This window comes from Rhinatrema bivittatum, chromosome 5, assembly GCF_901001135.1.
Source record: "Rhinatrema bivittatum chromosome 5, aRhiBiv1.1, whole genome shotgun sequence".
NCBI lineage: Eukaryota > Metazoa > Chordata > Amphibia > Gymnophiona > Rhinatrematidae > Rhinatrema > Rhinatrema bivittatum.
Genome location: NC_042619.1, coordinates 16,426,288 through 16,442,138, shown reverse-complemented (window position 1 = coordinate 16,442,138; position 15,851 = coordinate 16,426,288). Strand labels below are relative to the sequence as shown.

The following is a 15,851-nucleotide window of genomic DNA, read 5'->3' as shown; positions in this document are numbered from 1 at the left end:
CTCCTAAAGGGATTTTCACAGTGAGAATCCTGTTTGGACTGGGCCTCGATAGATAGACAGCTTGGGAGGAGCTGCACAGAAGTTGCAGTGTCTCTGCTGTGATCCCTGTGTTTGCTGAGAGCTATTGCTGGAGCACTGCAATTCTGTGACAGAAGAGAGCAAAGTTACTTAACCTGTAACAGACATTCTCCATGGACAGTAGAACAAATCAACCACACAAGTAGGTGACATCATTCAATGGCACCAATGTGGGAAAAAGCTCTCTATCTGCAAAAGATTGAGAAGTCTTTCTGAGCATGTGTGGGAGTTCCCAGGCTGCTACTGCCATGCAAGCCACTTCAATCACTCCGGGAGGTGGACAGGATTGATTGACTGATTTGTTCTGCTGTCCATGGAGAACACCTCTTACAGTTAAACAAGCAGGAACAGGCACAAGTGAGGACTCCCAAGCCCAAGGGATGCATAAAAAAATACCTTAAGAATAATTAACTAGGTATGCAACCTGTCCGAAGAAATGAGGAAAGATGAAGCAGTTATTGAAAGAGATTTTGTAGACCCAACTGTCCAAATTTACTCTCATTACATGAATCCCAATCTAAACAGTAGTGTTTAGTGAAAACGTGAAGTCCAAGGAGCAGCTTTACAAATGTCTTGAGCAGAAGCTTTGGGCATAAAGCTCTCGGGACATTTGAAAACAGCCAGCAAGGTTGCATGATGTTCAGACTAAATCAGCGGTTGTTTGGAGAAATTCAGTGAGAGTGTTTCCTGACATTTACATAGAAAGGAATGTGGATTAAGTGAACCCAATCCATTTTCACTTTATGCCTTTCTCAAGTTCCTACATCCTGAAGAACATAAGATATGTGGTTTTATTTGCATAACAAAAACTAATAAAGTGTGTTAGCATAAAATATTGGAAGATGCAGTGCTTATGAATTAAAAGATTGGTATATGATTATAACCTGCAGCTAAGAAGCCAGCTGAATGGCAAACAAGCATTTTCTCTGATCCCAGTATATAAATACGGTACTTTTGGGTGATCAGGCACTATTGCTGTTCCTTTTTGTATGTGGGACACTTGGAGACTTCTCTCGGTGTTGAGTAGCTGAGCAGAAGCCTGACACCTCTGAGCTATAGAAGTCACTTTAGCTCTCTCTTGCTTGGTGCTCATTCACTTTTCTTGACCAAGGAACTCTTGCTTTAGAGAAGCGATATGAAATACATTGAGATAATTACAAAGAGACCTTTTGCTTTCTAAAGAAATAAATGGAGGGTGGATACTGAAATTTTAAGAGCGAATAACTTCAAAGCTAACATGAAAAAAGAAAATGGAGCTGCCGAATGAGCAGGCCTATACATGCCATCTGTACTGTCTAAGTCGTCTTTGGGTGTGAGTCTAAAAAGAAACGAAGTTGTGACGGCTCAAAGAAAACATATACTGATTCTAGATATTTAACTACACATTTGCATGGTTAGCGGAGAATACATTTAGAACAGTCATCGCTTCGATTCTCATTTATATAAATTTCTTCCTTCTCTCCTGTGTCGTCCGGGTGATATCTGGAAATAGCCATACTCTTTGGCCATAATACTCTTCGGATCTATTACGGAAGAATAACCTCAGAACATTATTATTTTTATTTTTTTTCCAATAATAAAAGTGAATGTCACAATAACACTCCTCTTGTGAAATGGTATCCTCATGCGATAATTCCAATAACTCAGAAACGTTAAGCTGTAATTGTGGTTCCAAATTCTCTTGGTCACTTTCCTTTTTTTTGTGGCAAATAATATGCCTTTGAAATTAAAGGTAAAGCCTCCGATCGTATTTTCAAAATTACATTTAGGTATTTTTTTAGATAATTCAACTGCTGAAATTTGGGTGATGACCGGGAAGTTAAGAACTCTTATATTCGTACTATGCCAATGTGGTTCTCAATAGTTTCTATCTTCTTATTAGCACTGTCTCGTGTTGTACAGCATATTGCTAATAACCTTCCCATCGTTTTAAATTTCTTTTCCAATTCTTGCACTTTCTTTTCTTGAAATTCAATTCTTTTTTCCATTTTCAATACTTCATTTATTTGACTCTAAACAAGTTTTGGATAAATTAATAACCGCTGCTTCAATGGCGGCCAGTGCTTCCCAAACTGAGTCCATCGTTATTACCACGGGTTTGACAAGAAATGAAGTTAGTTCTTGCACAGACTCACCACCTCAAACAGCTTCAGTATCAGTGTCCCGTTCTATTTCCAGCGTCGGGATAGGTAAGTATGTTCCCAGCCGAGATGTTCCACCTGGTTCGTCCTCTTTCCGGCCTCCAGGCACCACAAGGCTTTCCGGGGAACTCACAGGCACCATATCCTGTCTCTCTCCCCTCTCGCTGGGGTGGGGACGGAGTCTTCTGGGCGCGCCGGGACTCAGCGAGATCTCCTCTGCCAATGACTGAGACATTCGCTCAACGTCCCTGTCCATTGCGGCACTCGCTCCCGGCTCTCTCGGCGTGGAAGTGAAGAAGGTTGGTATAGTAGCTTGCCTTGATTCAACGGTTCCAGAAGTTGGCTGGCTCTCTCAGAGCCGAGCCTTTTGCTTAGTGTGAGGCATTTCATTTTAATTCGCAAGAAAATACTTATTCTGAAGAAGTATAAAACGGAGCGACCTTCCCACAGCTCTTAATCGGCAGCCATCTTGACGCTCCACCCCCCCATGTGCACTCACTATTTCTCAGAGCATTTGCTTTCTAACTAGTTGTCCTAGCTTGAATACATCAAAGGAAACAAATAACTGGGAAGACTTTTCCAGATAGAAAAGTAGATCTCTTTCACAATCCAATGTACGAAGTGGCTGTTCTGCCATGGATGAATGAGGCTTCGGAAAGAAAATGAGGGTTAATTAGATTGGTTTAAATAGAATTCAGAGACCACCTTAGGCAAGAACAGAACATAATTCTACTAGGAAAAATGTGAGTGCGCAGAGAATACACCAGCAAGACTTGCAGTTCACTTATTTGGAATGCTACTGTTATTGCAACAAAGAAGATTACATGAAAAACATTTAAAATCCATAGTTGCCAAGGACTTGAAAAGTGGCAGCATCAACTGCGAAAGAAATACATTGAGGTCCCATTGAGGAGGAGGAGCCTTGAATGAAGGTGTCAAATGATATAAACCCTTCATAAATTTAGAAACTATGGGATGATGAGAAAATGAAGCCTTCTGAATAATGATGATAAGCTGTAATTTGAGCAGAATTTTGTCTTTAAACCTGAGTTGGATAGATGAAGAAGGTATTGCAATACAGTTGTCGCTGCATAAGTAAAGGGATTCTCATAAAGGAGGTAATTTTCCAGAGAGTTACATGCATAAATGTGATATACTATCGTAGCAATTTTCAAAAGCCATTTACTTGAGTAAACTGCACTTATGCGAGTAAATTCTATGGACAATTCAATGGCATTTATTGTAGTCATTTTCAAAAGCCCGCTTACTCGAGTAAAGTGCACTAAGAGATAAACACCAACTTGAGAACCTCTTCCATTTGAAATTGTAAGATCATCTGGTAGCAGGTTTCCCTCTGCCAGCATATCCTGTTTAATCTCTAAAGGAAAAGGCATAGATAGCATTACTATTTTGCTCTCAATATCTAGAGCTAGTGACTAAAGATTGGGATGGAGAAGAGAGCCTTTGAATTGAGTCAGGAGATTTGGAAAACTGGGAAGGTGGGCAGGTGGAGCAACAGCTAGTCTTTGAAGCCATGGAAAACAAATTTGTTAAAGCCAGAAAGGGACTATGAGAATCATTTTTCTAGTGTCCTTCTATAACTTCAGTAAAGTTTTAGAGATGAGAGAAATTGGAAGAAAAGCATATATCAGTTTCTCATTCCACTGAATAAGAAATTCATCCAATGCTACAGCATCTATCACTGGTCTCTTGGAACAATAAAGGGCTGGTCTGTGATTCTGAGGGTTTGCAAAGAAGTCAATCTGAGGTATTCTCCAGATGATGAGACCATTTGCAGGGCAGCAGGCAAAAGCTTAGACTGTCTGTTAACACACTGTCCTTTCCTGGAAGTTGCACTGCTTCTCAGAATTGCCTAATTCCATATCTTGAGTGTTGCTCTGCATAAACACGAAGAACCTAGGCTTCCTTGTTTATGTAAAACATTTCAACCTGATGTCCTTTTGAATATGAACTATGGAATGATGTATCCAAGACTTGAAACCTAGAAGAGTTTTGAAGACTGCTCTTCATTCTAGAAGACCGATGTTAAGTTTGGTTTCTTGAGCTGGCCAGGTCCTTTGAGAACAAATGTTGCCTAAGTGAGCACCCCAACCTTGAAGAGACTCATCTGTACTTATTACATGTTGAATGGATGGAGGATGAAATGATTGCCTGCAACTAAGAATCACTGGTTTTATCTATCACTTCTGGGATATTGTAAGATTTGGTAAAACTGGGATAATGGATATAAAAATTGATTCTAGTGAGACTTCAGGTGCCATTGCACCTGTCTCACATGTAATCTTGTCAATGAAGTTACATGGACTGTGGCTGCCAAGTGACCTAACACCTGCAAGAATAATCTCGCTATGACTGATGGAGGAATTGAAACAGACTGAACTATCTTGCCTAAGTTGTACATTCTCTGTTATGGAATAAAGGCTTTCCTAGTTTTTAGTTTTGCTGCTTCTCTTACTTTCCCCCCCCAATTAATTGTCTCCTAAAAAAGGGGTGTTAGTTATTCTGTCATGAATATCCTCTCGAAGTCCTAATGCCTTCAACCACGCAAGCCTTCTACTGTAATGGCTACAGCTGAAGGTCTGGAAGAGGTGTCGTAGGCATCATAACAGATCATGCCAAATGTTTGGCGCATTCAAATAAGGAGTCAACTTGTCCACGTCTTCTTGATGAAATGCGTTTTAAGTTTCCCTTATATTTTTTATACTTATTAATTTTCATTCTGCAAAACAAGATATATCTTGCATGGAAAACAGTAACAAGAAATAAGAAAATATTCAAATAAAAGAAAAAAAGAGAAGGCAATTAACATCTTTACAAAAAGCAGTGCTCGAACTCAGTAACATAAGCACAGAATATATTGAATATAAAGGAAACAGCTAAGGTTATACCTTACCACTACTACTAAAGGTTCTTTCTGCTGCATAATTGAGGGGAAGCAGCAGTGTAGGGGGTTTGAACTCAACAAAGCAATAAGCTGAGGGGAAATTGAAAAACACAAAGCTCACTGCTTGAAATTTAACTACGCATTTGCAAGGATAATGTAATCAAAAGTTGCCACCAAGTTATAAAACTTGAGGCCATATTAAAATGAATTGCTTCCTGTTTCATTGTGTGGCTCTAGCCAAATCAGGAAAAATGTGAATTATAGAATTAAAAAAACGGTATATCTTTGTGATGAAAAATAAACTTTTTAAACCCAGTTTCTGTCAGATCCAGGATAAATTTAAAATCTAAGTTGACACAGTAGTAACCTCTATCTCTACCTTTTCCAATGTCCCAGTAACATCCAGAAAATCAAACGATACTTGTAAGGCTTCACTTTAACCTTTTTTCTAAGTAATGGGAGAAATATAATAAGCCTTTGAAATAGATGGACAGGCAGTTTCGGGTAAAATGCATTTACACGTGTAAAACCCAATTTTAAGCATGTAAATGCTGTTTAAGATCAGGCCCATAGATTTCTCCACACTCATTATTTATTTATTTATTTAACATTTTTCTATACCGACCTTCATGAAAAGATTCATATCAAACCGGTTTACATGGAACTTAGGGACTAACTAAATAACCATATAACAAGAAGGCCTAAGCACAGTTACATATAACAAGGAGATTGAACTTGGGGGCTAGAGTAGCCAGGAAGTAGAAGGACAGCAAAAAGTAGAGGTTAAATACATATGTATATACTGGGACTGGTCTGAGAGTCTAGTCAGTTGGGCTGAGTCTGATTGAGAAGTATGTTGACCTTTTAGAAATTAGGGGAAGGCTTGGAGGAAAAGCCAAGTCTTAAGTTTTCTTCGGAAGGTTAGAAGGCAGGGTTCCAATCTTAGGTCAGTCGGCAAGTTGTTCCAAATGACGGGGCCTGCTGTGGAGGCTTCTCAAATCCCCTCCAGACTGAGGGGATTTGAGAAGGTTTACCAGACCAGAGGATAGTCCAACATAAGGCATTATAAAGCCTATTCCAAACATTAACTATTCTTCATTCTATCAGAGGCTGCAGTCTCCTGCAGATTTTTCCTCCTCTGGGCATCCATGGTTGAAAGCCAGTTTGCCCTCGGGCCCTGTTCCTGCCTGGCATCTGACATCATCATCAGGTGCCAACAATGTATTGCTGTTGGAAACTTTTCGCTAATCAGCACCAAGAGAGGCACCCGTTCCTCTGTGCTCAAGGAGAATTCAAGTCTGGAGGAGCAGTCACAGATTCCACGTTCAGTTATCCCTTCAATCACATCTCACTGGATACAATCGGTAAAGAAATCCTCAATATGTGCGCATCCATTGGGCTAGCAGATTAGATAGACAAGTTCTAAGGTCTTCAGAAAAGACCCAGAGCTTTCCATTCCATTTCACCTTTGAGGCAGGAAGGGAGGAGCATCTAGATGTACATGTAGCTCACAGCCTCTAATCTGCCATGTTGAACATTTCCCTTATCTTTTGTAAGGTATATACAAATACTGCACCATTTGAAGCCAATGAGTTGCTACCACACAGAAATTTAAGATCAGCAAACAGAGCACTTTTAACCATTCCATTTGTGAAAACAGCAAGACTTACCCAAGTTAGAGAACGTGCACTATCTCTAGCCAGCCCCGCATTATGGAACTCCATGCCCCTTGACATAAGACTTCAGAGTAATCATAAACTTTTCAAAACACAACTGAAAACCTGGCTTTTCAATCAAGCTTTCAAGAAAGAGAATGACACAGGCAATTAAACAAGGATAAGCGGCATAGAGCACACAGCGCTTAATTTCCTATTTTTAACTGTAACCAACCATCAGGACGAATTGCTACCAAACTCAATTCCCCATGTGAATTTCTTTAAATGTAAACACCGTATCATATACCATATTAGTCATAATATTATTTGTTACCAAATATTAATGGCACCACCTATGTAAATTATGATCTACATTTTTCTTTGATATAGGTGCCCTATTGTAAACCATTATGATGGTAAATAACTTAATGACGGTATATAAAAACTCTTAAATACATAAATAAATACCCTGGACTGTAAAAAGAGAAACATAGAAATGACGGCAGAAAAGTACCAAATGGTCCATCTAGTCTGCCCAGCAAGCTTATGGCAGTATCTGCTGCGCTGTATAGGTCACCCCCATACTTTCCCAGACCATAAAAGTCAGGGCCCTTGTTGGTTGCTATCTGAGTCCAATTCCCCATTACCTCTTGCTGTTGAAACAGAGGGCAATATTGGAGTTGCATCAAAAGTATCAGGCTTATTAGTTAAGGGTAGTAACAGCCACATCAGCAAGTTACCCCCATGCACTTTTCTCTTCATCCTCTGGCCTTTAGGGATCCACAGTGTTTATCCCATGCCCCTTTGAAATCTTTCACTGTTTTTGTCTTCACCACCTCCTCTGGAAAGGCATTCCAGACATCCACAACCCTGTACGTGAAGAAATATTTCTTGACATTGATTCTGAGTCGTCCTCCCTGGAATTTCATTTTGTGATCTCCTAGTTCTACCGATTTCTTTCCAATGGAAAAGGTTTATTGTTGATTGAGCATCAATAAAACCTTTCAGGTATCTGAAGGTCTGTATCATATCTCCCCTGTACCTCCTCTCCTCCAGGGTATACATATTTAGGTTCTTCAACGTCTCCTCATAAGTCATTTGATGGAGAGCCCCCACCATTTTGGTTGCCCTTCACTGGACCGCCTCCATTCTGTCTCTGTTCCTTTTGAGATAGAGACAGGATGGAGTCGGTTTAGAGAAGGGCAACCAAAATGGTGGTAGGTCTCCTTGAAAGGAGCATAGCCATTTGGAATTGTTTCTTTCTACACTATTCAGAAATCTGGACTCTTTCCCAGCAGGAACTGCACAAAAAGCTTTTGAGTTGTATGCTTCTTTTAGAACTGACTCTACCACTAGATTCATGCGTAAGTTCAGTTTTTTCATGACCCAATCACTATTGATCTCTGTATTTAATTTTAATGTTCTTTTCCACTGGAATTCCTTAAAGTGGAAATTTCCAGATCTTGGACTGAAGGTCTTGTAAAGCCTTATGAACTGGTATTGCCTTTGTTTTGGTGGCTGAATGAATCTTAAAATACCATGGTATTCCTCAAAATGCTGAATAGTTTCCTCCAGCTGAAAAGGAATATTCCCCACCATCTTTAGTAGAAAGATTGAATAAGTAATGTCTTCCGGAGGGGTGGTACTGCTTTGAGTTCTGGAGAAGTATTTGGTGGTATGTCCAGACTCTTCCAATGAATGAAGAGACGCTTACTGAACAAAGCAATCTGAGATTTCAAAATCTGGAATTATTATCAGAGAATCTTTTGTTAAACTTTCTTGACCTGGAGATGGCAGAAATAAAATGTTCTAATATGATGTATTGGGAGATAGTGACTGAAGTTCTTCTGCAAGTCTTTATAGAATAACCCAAGTGGTATAATCCTCCTTAGATTTTAAAGGCTTTGCAATGTAATTTTTTACAAAATCCTTCCATATCTAATGAAGGAATGCTTCTGGAAAGTGGGGCATAAATAGTACTGGATATAGCCTTACAGATGATGCATCCAACTCTGGAACTAATATTGGCAAAGACTGCATGATCTGTTTTACTAAAGAAGCAATGGAGTCAACTCTGTTGTGGATCAAGAGCTTCGGCACCAAAAATACTGCTTTCAGCACCGTTGAACATGGTGCCGAGAATGTGCTCAGCATCACAGAGTGAGGCTTCCACACTGAGACTGGTGCCAAAGATTTCTGTGTCAAAGTTCTTGGCACCAACAATCTCTGCATTGAGTGTTTGACATGATGATTTTTGCAGGCTGGCGTCAGTGGTATATACAGCAGTGCTACAGCGTGGTGCTTTTTACATGACAGCAACAGACTTTCATGTTTCCTCTTTTTTGCATCGGAATATGAAATTGAAACTTTGCTCCTCTTAGAGTCTGACCTGCCAAGTTCTGGTCTTTTCAAAGAGGCCTCTTCTCTCTCAGAAGGGGAGGATATCTCATATCTCAGCTTCTTGCTGCTATACTTCACTGCTCACAGTGACATTTTTCCAGAAGAGCCACACGTTGAGAAGTCATGAGAAGGGCCCTAACACATGAGACATATGTCATGTAGGTCTTGACTACCTATTTTGTGCCTTCATTTGGCACATAACTTAAAAGGAGTGTTCCCTAACTTGGGAGATTTAGCCAACATGACTGAAACTGAGAGAAAAATTATAATTTAGATCTGGTATCTGATGAGCGGTACAAAAGAATCAATCAATAAATAAAATAAATAATTTTCTAAATCCTTTTTTTTTTTGCTCAAAATAAAAACAACAAAAGAAACAAACAAGAAAATAAGAATAAGCTAAGTGAAAATAGCAAAAAGAATCACGAAAAATCACTGCGACAGCAGCAAACGTTTCCCTTGTCATACACCTACCTCAATGAATGAAAATGACCAAGGTGGCTTGCGCAAGAGCAGTAGAATGGAAACTCGAGCACATGCTTAGAAAGGTGTCTCTATCTTTTGGAGATAGAGAGAGACATTTTTTTGTGTTGGCACCATCAGATGATGTCAGCCACTTGGTGGCTATTTGTTCCTGCTTGTCCATGGAGAACGGCTTGCTGTAGATAATGTCTGCATGGGATAAAAGCTCCTGTAGTGAAGATCAGAACACTGTCCAGTTGTCCCTGGGAGCATGAGTACCTTTTCCCCCACAAACACTCAAGAAAATGTCTTTGAGTACTAGGCTTTGTGCTGATTTCTGAGCTGAAAATTCACTACAGTGACATCCACTGCCTTAAAGATAGTTATTCATCTGCATCACATGTAGCCTATGGATTATAATTAAACCCTAAACTCTATGTTGTTTCACCTTTAACTCTTTAATCCCATCTCTGAACCCCAGGGGTGGAAGGAGCATCTCTTTGCTCATCCCAGTTGAACCCACATTGTGCTTCACTCAGAAGGCCAAGAGCATATCACATGGGTACTAACCTCTGAGGGTTAAGGAACATTAAACTGTTGCGCTCGTCAGTTGCAGACGGCTGCGACCTCTCATGCTCACCTCTTTTTTTCCCTGCACCGTCAATCATTGGGAGAATGGCGGCCTCCATCAACCAACGCCGACTTCCCTGGCATCACCTAGGCGCGCGCGCAGGGCCTTCCTAGTGTATACATCATGGCAGAAACCTTGGGGTTGTCCTCTCCCGATGACGTCAGCACCGCTAGTATACTTATACTGACTGGCCCATTGCTAAAGACGAGTTAGCAAGGAGTTCTTTCGCTTGATAAATCTGCTCTAACTTGGATCTTCTGTTCCAGACTCTCCTCCTGGCATTTGGACGCTCTGAGTACCCGCTCCTCGGGGACTCTTCCACATCTTGGCTATCCGCTCCTAAGAAGGCCCTCCTGCCTGGGATTTCCTGACCCGCTCCTTGGGTATCTCTGCTGGAACTTCCTTGTGTGAGTACATTCTCCAACTTCTTTCAACTTTGCTGAAGGTTCCACAGTCTACCCCGTTCCTCAGGTCACTACCATTCTTCAGTCTGTCTCTGCTTCTCATTCTGTGCCTCAGGATATTGCTCCATCTACACAAGGTCTGTTTCTAAATCTTCCTCATGTTTAATACTTAATTTCCTTCATGGACACCAAGGCACTGTTGTGCATCTATAATCTAGTGGTGTGCAGGGATAACAAATTAGTTTTCGTTTTTTGGTTCATTTTCAGGAGGATTTCTTTCCACGAATTTCAGTTTGTGGAATGTTTAATTCGTTTCATTCATGTGGGAAAAAGCAAATCAAACATTAAAAAAAACAAAAAACCCCCAAAACAAACCAAAACAAGAAAATAGAGACTCCTAAGGCTTCCCGTCCCCACCACCGATCCCTCCCCCATCTAGAAAAATACCAGGGCCAGGATCCCCCCCAGTCTTCATTTAACCGGTCTGGTGGGCCTGGTCCCAGGCCAAAGTCTCAGCCTTGTGTAGGCCAAGGACGTGGTAGGTTGCTGCGACCTCGGCAAGGCTGAAGCCTCGGCTGGAGCCTGTGCCCAGTCTGATGCTGAAGCCCAGCCCAGATACAGGGTCCTGATGCCTGGGCTGGAACCCAGACCCAAAGTCATGGCCCAGCCCAGAGGCCAGGTCCCGATGCCTGGGTCTCGGCCAGGACCTGGGCCCAGGTCTGACGCCAGGGCCTCGGCCTAGGCTCAGAGCCCAGGCCTCGCAGCTCCAATGATGGGTACCTTCTTCTGTCTTCGTAAACTGATGCCATCCGCTGTTGGCTTCTTCAGACACCTGACAGATCAGGTAAGTGAAATTTTTCGGGGGTCTTGCGTCTCGGCTGAGGCTCCAGTGTTGGGGCGAGTCCTATATCCCTAAGACAGGTCCCGGCCTTGGGCCTAGGCCTGATGCATTTTTTTTTTTTTTAAATGAATGCAACGAATAATGTTAGTTTCATTCAGTGGAGCCCTTAATTCATTTCAGGACCCCCAAAATGAAATGAATTGCCCTTATTTGTTGAGTTTTGCACATTCATTTAAAACAAATGCACATCCCTACTATAACCCTGCCCATGTTGCTAACTTTTCTAATCCCAGTTTCACAGAACATGGAAAACACAAACAAAGCCCTTCAGCCTGTGGTCAGACAGACTAACCCCCATATTCCAGCACCTATTTACACTGGTGCATTGGTCTGTCTAATACAGTAAGTGCCCTCCTCCTGTGCTTGGCTAACAGTGTGCATTTAGCTGTGGGGGGAGGAAGGAAAACCGAACACAGAGGCATTATTTTACCCTTCACTCTTCCGCTGTCCACACACACACACACACACACAGTGGTGATTATCTACCAAGTCACTGACCTGGAACCTATGGGCCTGATTTTAAAAAGCATTTACTCGAGTAAGTGGGTTTTTGAAACTTGCTACGAAGGTTTATGTTACATTTACGCGCGTAACGCCTTTGAAAACTGTCCCCTTTTTGAACTTGCTTCCTTTTACCATCAGGGCAAAGTAAAAGGTCGAGGCCGCTGCTGGTCCCAACCTGGTGCCTTTTTTTTTATTATTTATTTTTTGAGAAAATGACCGCAGGGTACACAAATAACAGGCACAGAGATTACACACATTTTCTGTGCATGCATTTTTCGCTAGCTCATTTTCTAAGAGAAACTATTGGGGGGTTTTCTCTTTAAAAATTTGCGACAGAGTACACGCGGTAAAATCAGCTGTGCGTTGTGCAACCGGGCGGGCTGTTGAATATTATTCCCAAAATCTACAAAAAGTCCACAACCTTCCCTTTCAAATGCACATAAGTACAGGGGCAGATTTTAAAAATTACACGTGCGGCCTACGTTTGTGCGCACTACCCGGCACACAGAAATGTACGCCCAATTTTATAACATGTGCACGCAGCCGGGCGCATGTTATAAAATCAGGGGTTGGCGCGTGCAAAGGGGTGAACACTAGTGCACCTTGCGCGCGCCGAGCCCTCAGGGAGACCAGCTGGCTTCCCCGTTCCCTCCGAGGCCGCTACGAAATCAGAGCAGCCTCGGAGGGAACTTTCCTCCCCCCCCCCGTACCTTTGTTGTTGATGTTATGGGGGGGGGGTTAAGACCTAATGCAGGACATATATCCACTAGGGGCCGAGTGCCAGCACGCGATCTCCCAGCACAGCAGTAAAGGGCCACTGTGCCGGAGTCCTCGGCCACTCCCCCAGGACCGCCCCGCCACTCCCCAGGACCGTCTGCCCCGCCCCTGCCCACCCATTCAGAAAAGGCCCGGGACATAAGTGCGCCGCCGGTCCTTTTGAAAATAGGCCTGGCTCGCACGACCCCCCTATGCGTGTAACTCCTCCTGGATTTACGAGCGTAGGGCTTTGAAAATCTGCCCCACGGAGTTTATTTATACAGTTTCATATAATTTTTAAAAAGCCAAGTCTTAAATTCCTTGTGCAATCTAAACTAAAGCAAAAAAAACAAACCCCAAAACAAAACAAGAAAAAGCTCCATCCCTGCCAGAGCTGCCAAGCGACCCAGTCTCTGTTCGGGAGACGTTTGTCCTGGCTTGGTTTTCGAACATTTGTCCCGGTGTGCTGTGGGAGTGCTGCTCCTACTTCTTCCATCTGATGTTGACATTTCAGGGATTTACAAAGTAGCAGCGTCACCTCAGCTTAGCCTTGGTTTGGCTATGCTGCATGCAGGGATTTGTAGTTTTGATTTTCAGAGGGGAAAATCAGAACTCCCTGCATGCAATAGGGCAAATCCTGGGCTGGATCAGCCTGTAAGGCAGATCCTAAGGTAAAAGCCTGGTGCCTTATTCTCTCCCTTCAGAAACCGGGCCACTTGGCGACTCCTCGCAAGGCTTTAATCCAGCGCAAAAGGTTTCGTTGCTGCCATTCTGACAATCCAGACTTGTTATTTTGATGCTTGACTTCCTGCTCGGCCCCATGCAGAAATGCTCTTTCCTAACGCAGTTTATCTGCAACAACATGAGGACGAATGTTATGGAAACGCAGTTCCAGTTGTGCTAAGGAGAACTACAGGTCCATGCATACAATATGGCAAAAAGCCAGGACTGGATTAGTCTGCCCCATAGAGAAACGGAGCCAGCTGACCACCCTGACCAGTCAAATGGCTGTAAGTAGGCAGCAGGCTTTACTCTGCCCTCCAGGAGCCCAGGCGATATGATGCTTTGTAATGGACAGACTCATTCTTGTGTGCTACAAAACACTGCAAAAATAGATGGCACTTCACTATTTAACAAACACCTCATCTCTGTGAAGGCTTTACTTATTATCCTGTTAGCTAATGCTGCAAACACTGACTTGAAATTTATAAGGGTAATAAAAGTTTATTTCATTTCTGCCAAGGAGAGAGGATAAATGTTCGGAGTACATACATTGTGGTAGCTGGAGTCTCAGGGAATGGGTTTTGGATTCAGTCCTTTGCAATAGGTGCATCTTATAATTCTCTAACTGTACTGCTTGCAGTCCTTCAAAAGTCCCACATACTGTGCACAATAATTTCTTTCAATAAAATGTGTGGTCGCCATGTTAGTCCACTTGAATGCACAGAAATAAAAGTCAATGAAAACAAAACTACAGTGACCTCTTTGTACCTGAGTAACTTTAAGATATTTCTTGACTAGTTTTCGAGAGACAGACTCCCTTCATTGGGTTATGTGACCTGCCTTCACCTGACCTGAAGAAGAGAGTGTAGTCCCCACAACTACAGTAACACAGTAGAGGATGGCAGATAAAAATCAAACTGGCCAAGTCAGTCGGCCCATTGGAGCTAGTCAAGAAATATATTAAGTTAGCCCCAATAAAAAGAGATCACCTTCTATTTTTTTTTTCAGTCAAAATAAAGACTAAATAAAGCAGAAGAAACCACAATTCTTTTAAGACCTAATGCAGGACATACGGTACATCTACTTGGGGATTCTACTAGAAAGGGTAGCATCAGAGCCTGACTTGTTACTGAGTACCTGGAAGTGAACAGGATACTGTGTCCATGGAGCCTGCATGGGTCACAGGTTGGAAACCAGGAGACCCAACTTCAAGTCCTGCAATTGCCACTGGTGACCTTGGGTAAGATCACTTTCCATCTTACAGCCTCAGGCAAACACTTTCGGGCAGGAAGTCATTGCTGCTACGCATAGAGTCTTCTGGTTGAAGTCCGGGCTGTAATTGATCAGCCTGAGGAAAGACCCAGTCATATCCGAGAGGGCTGGAGACTGGCTGACCTGGTGTGAGGTTCGGGTTTCTTACAGAGCAAGAGAACAACTATTTCATTCAGATGGGTTGGGCCAACCCTGTTCAAAGCACAGAGTCCTCACTGCAGGAGGTCCAATACCCCCATCTGCGTTATCACTGCCACTTAAAGAACTCAGTAACCCAGGCAGGGACTGGAACCCGCCTACCCAACAAGGGGTTACATCGATTGAATCAAAGACAAGTGGCATTACAAGTTCAGGTATTTAGTAGGGTAAAACCAGGATTGTATCAGTTTGTCCTGAAACCATGAAGCCACTTATCAACCCTACTTTGCACAGAGTTCAGCTGCTTCTACACGCGTGCTCACACAACACAAGTGATGAAGGAGAAGAAAGGCTGGTGGGTGGGATGGAAGGGGCCTCACTTACTGTCCTCCTTGTTTGTTGAAGGCACAGGCCAGAGCCACCACCTGTGATGTGGCCCTGCTGATGACGGGGACACAAAGCATGGAGGTCACGTGAAATCCCAGCATACTGTTTAACTGCTTGTGCTCCTCCTGTAGAGACGAAAGGGAAAGAATTAATCATCACCCCAAAACCCAGGGCCTTCCCCAGACTGGAGCAGCATCCTAAGGGGGGGGGGGGGGAGCCGCTTCTCTCAGGGCAAGCGGAGAAATTGCCTGGGGCCCCCCCTTGGTGAAGCTGAGTGACATCCCTGAGGCACATTTCTGCGGCTAATGCCAGCCCTGATTTCTCTCATTCAAATTTCTCTCAAATCTCTCGCATTCCTTTGCCTTCAAAAAGAAAGGCGGCGGGCAAGAAGCAAGAGAGATTATGAGTAAAAAAAATCTTTGAGAGGGAAGGATGAATCACTTCTTTCTAAAACCTTAATGTTTGTGTTTCTGGAGAAAGTAAGTGGCTCAAAC

The 15,851-nt window shown here is 42.7% G+C and overlaps 1 protein-coding gene across 4 annotated transcripts in view; it reads right to left on the bottom strand.

Moving 5' to 3' along the window:
- Positions 1–15,851, bottom strand: part of PDE2A (phosphodiesterase 2A) — a 733,167-nt gene that overhangs the window by 114,324 nt on the left and 602,992 nt on the right. For all 4 annotated transcript variants that reach the window (XM_029602059.1, XM_029602057.1, XM_029602058.1 and 1 more), the window contains one exon: positions 15,355–15,482. In XM_029602059.1, coding sequence (XP_029457919.1) covers positions 15,355–15,482 — 128 coding nt within the window. The remainder of the gene's footprint in view (positions 1–15,354; positions 15,483–15,851) is intronic.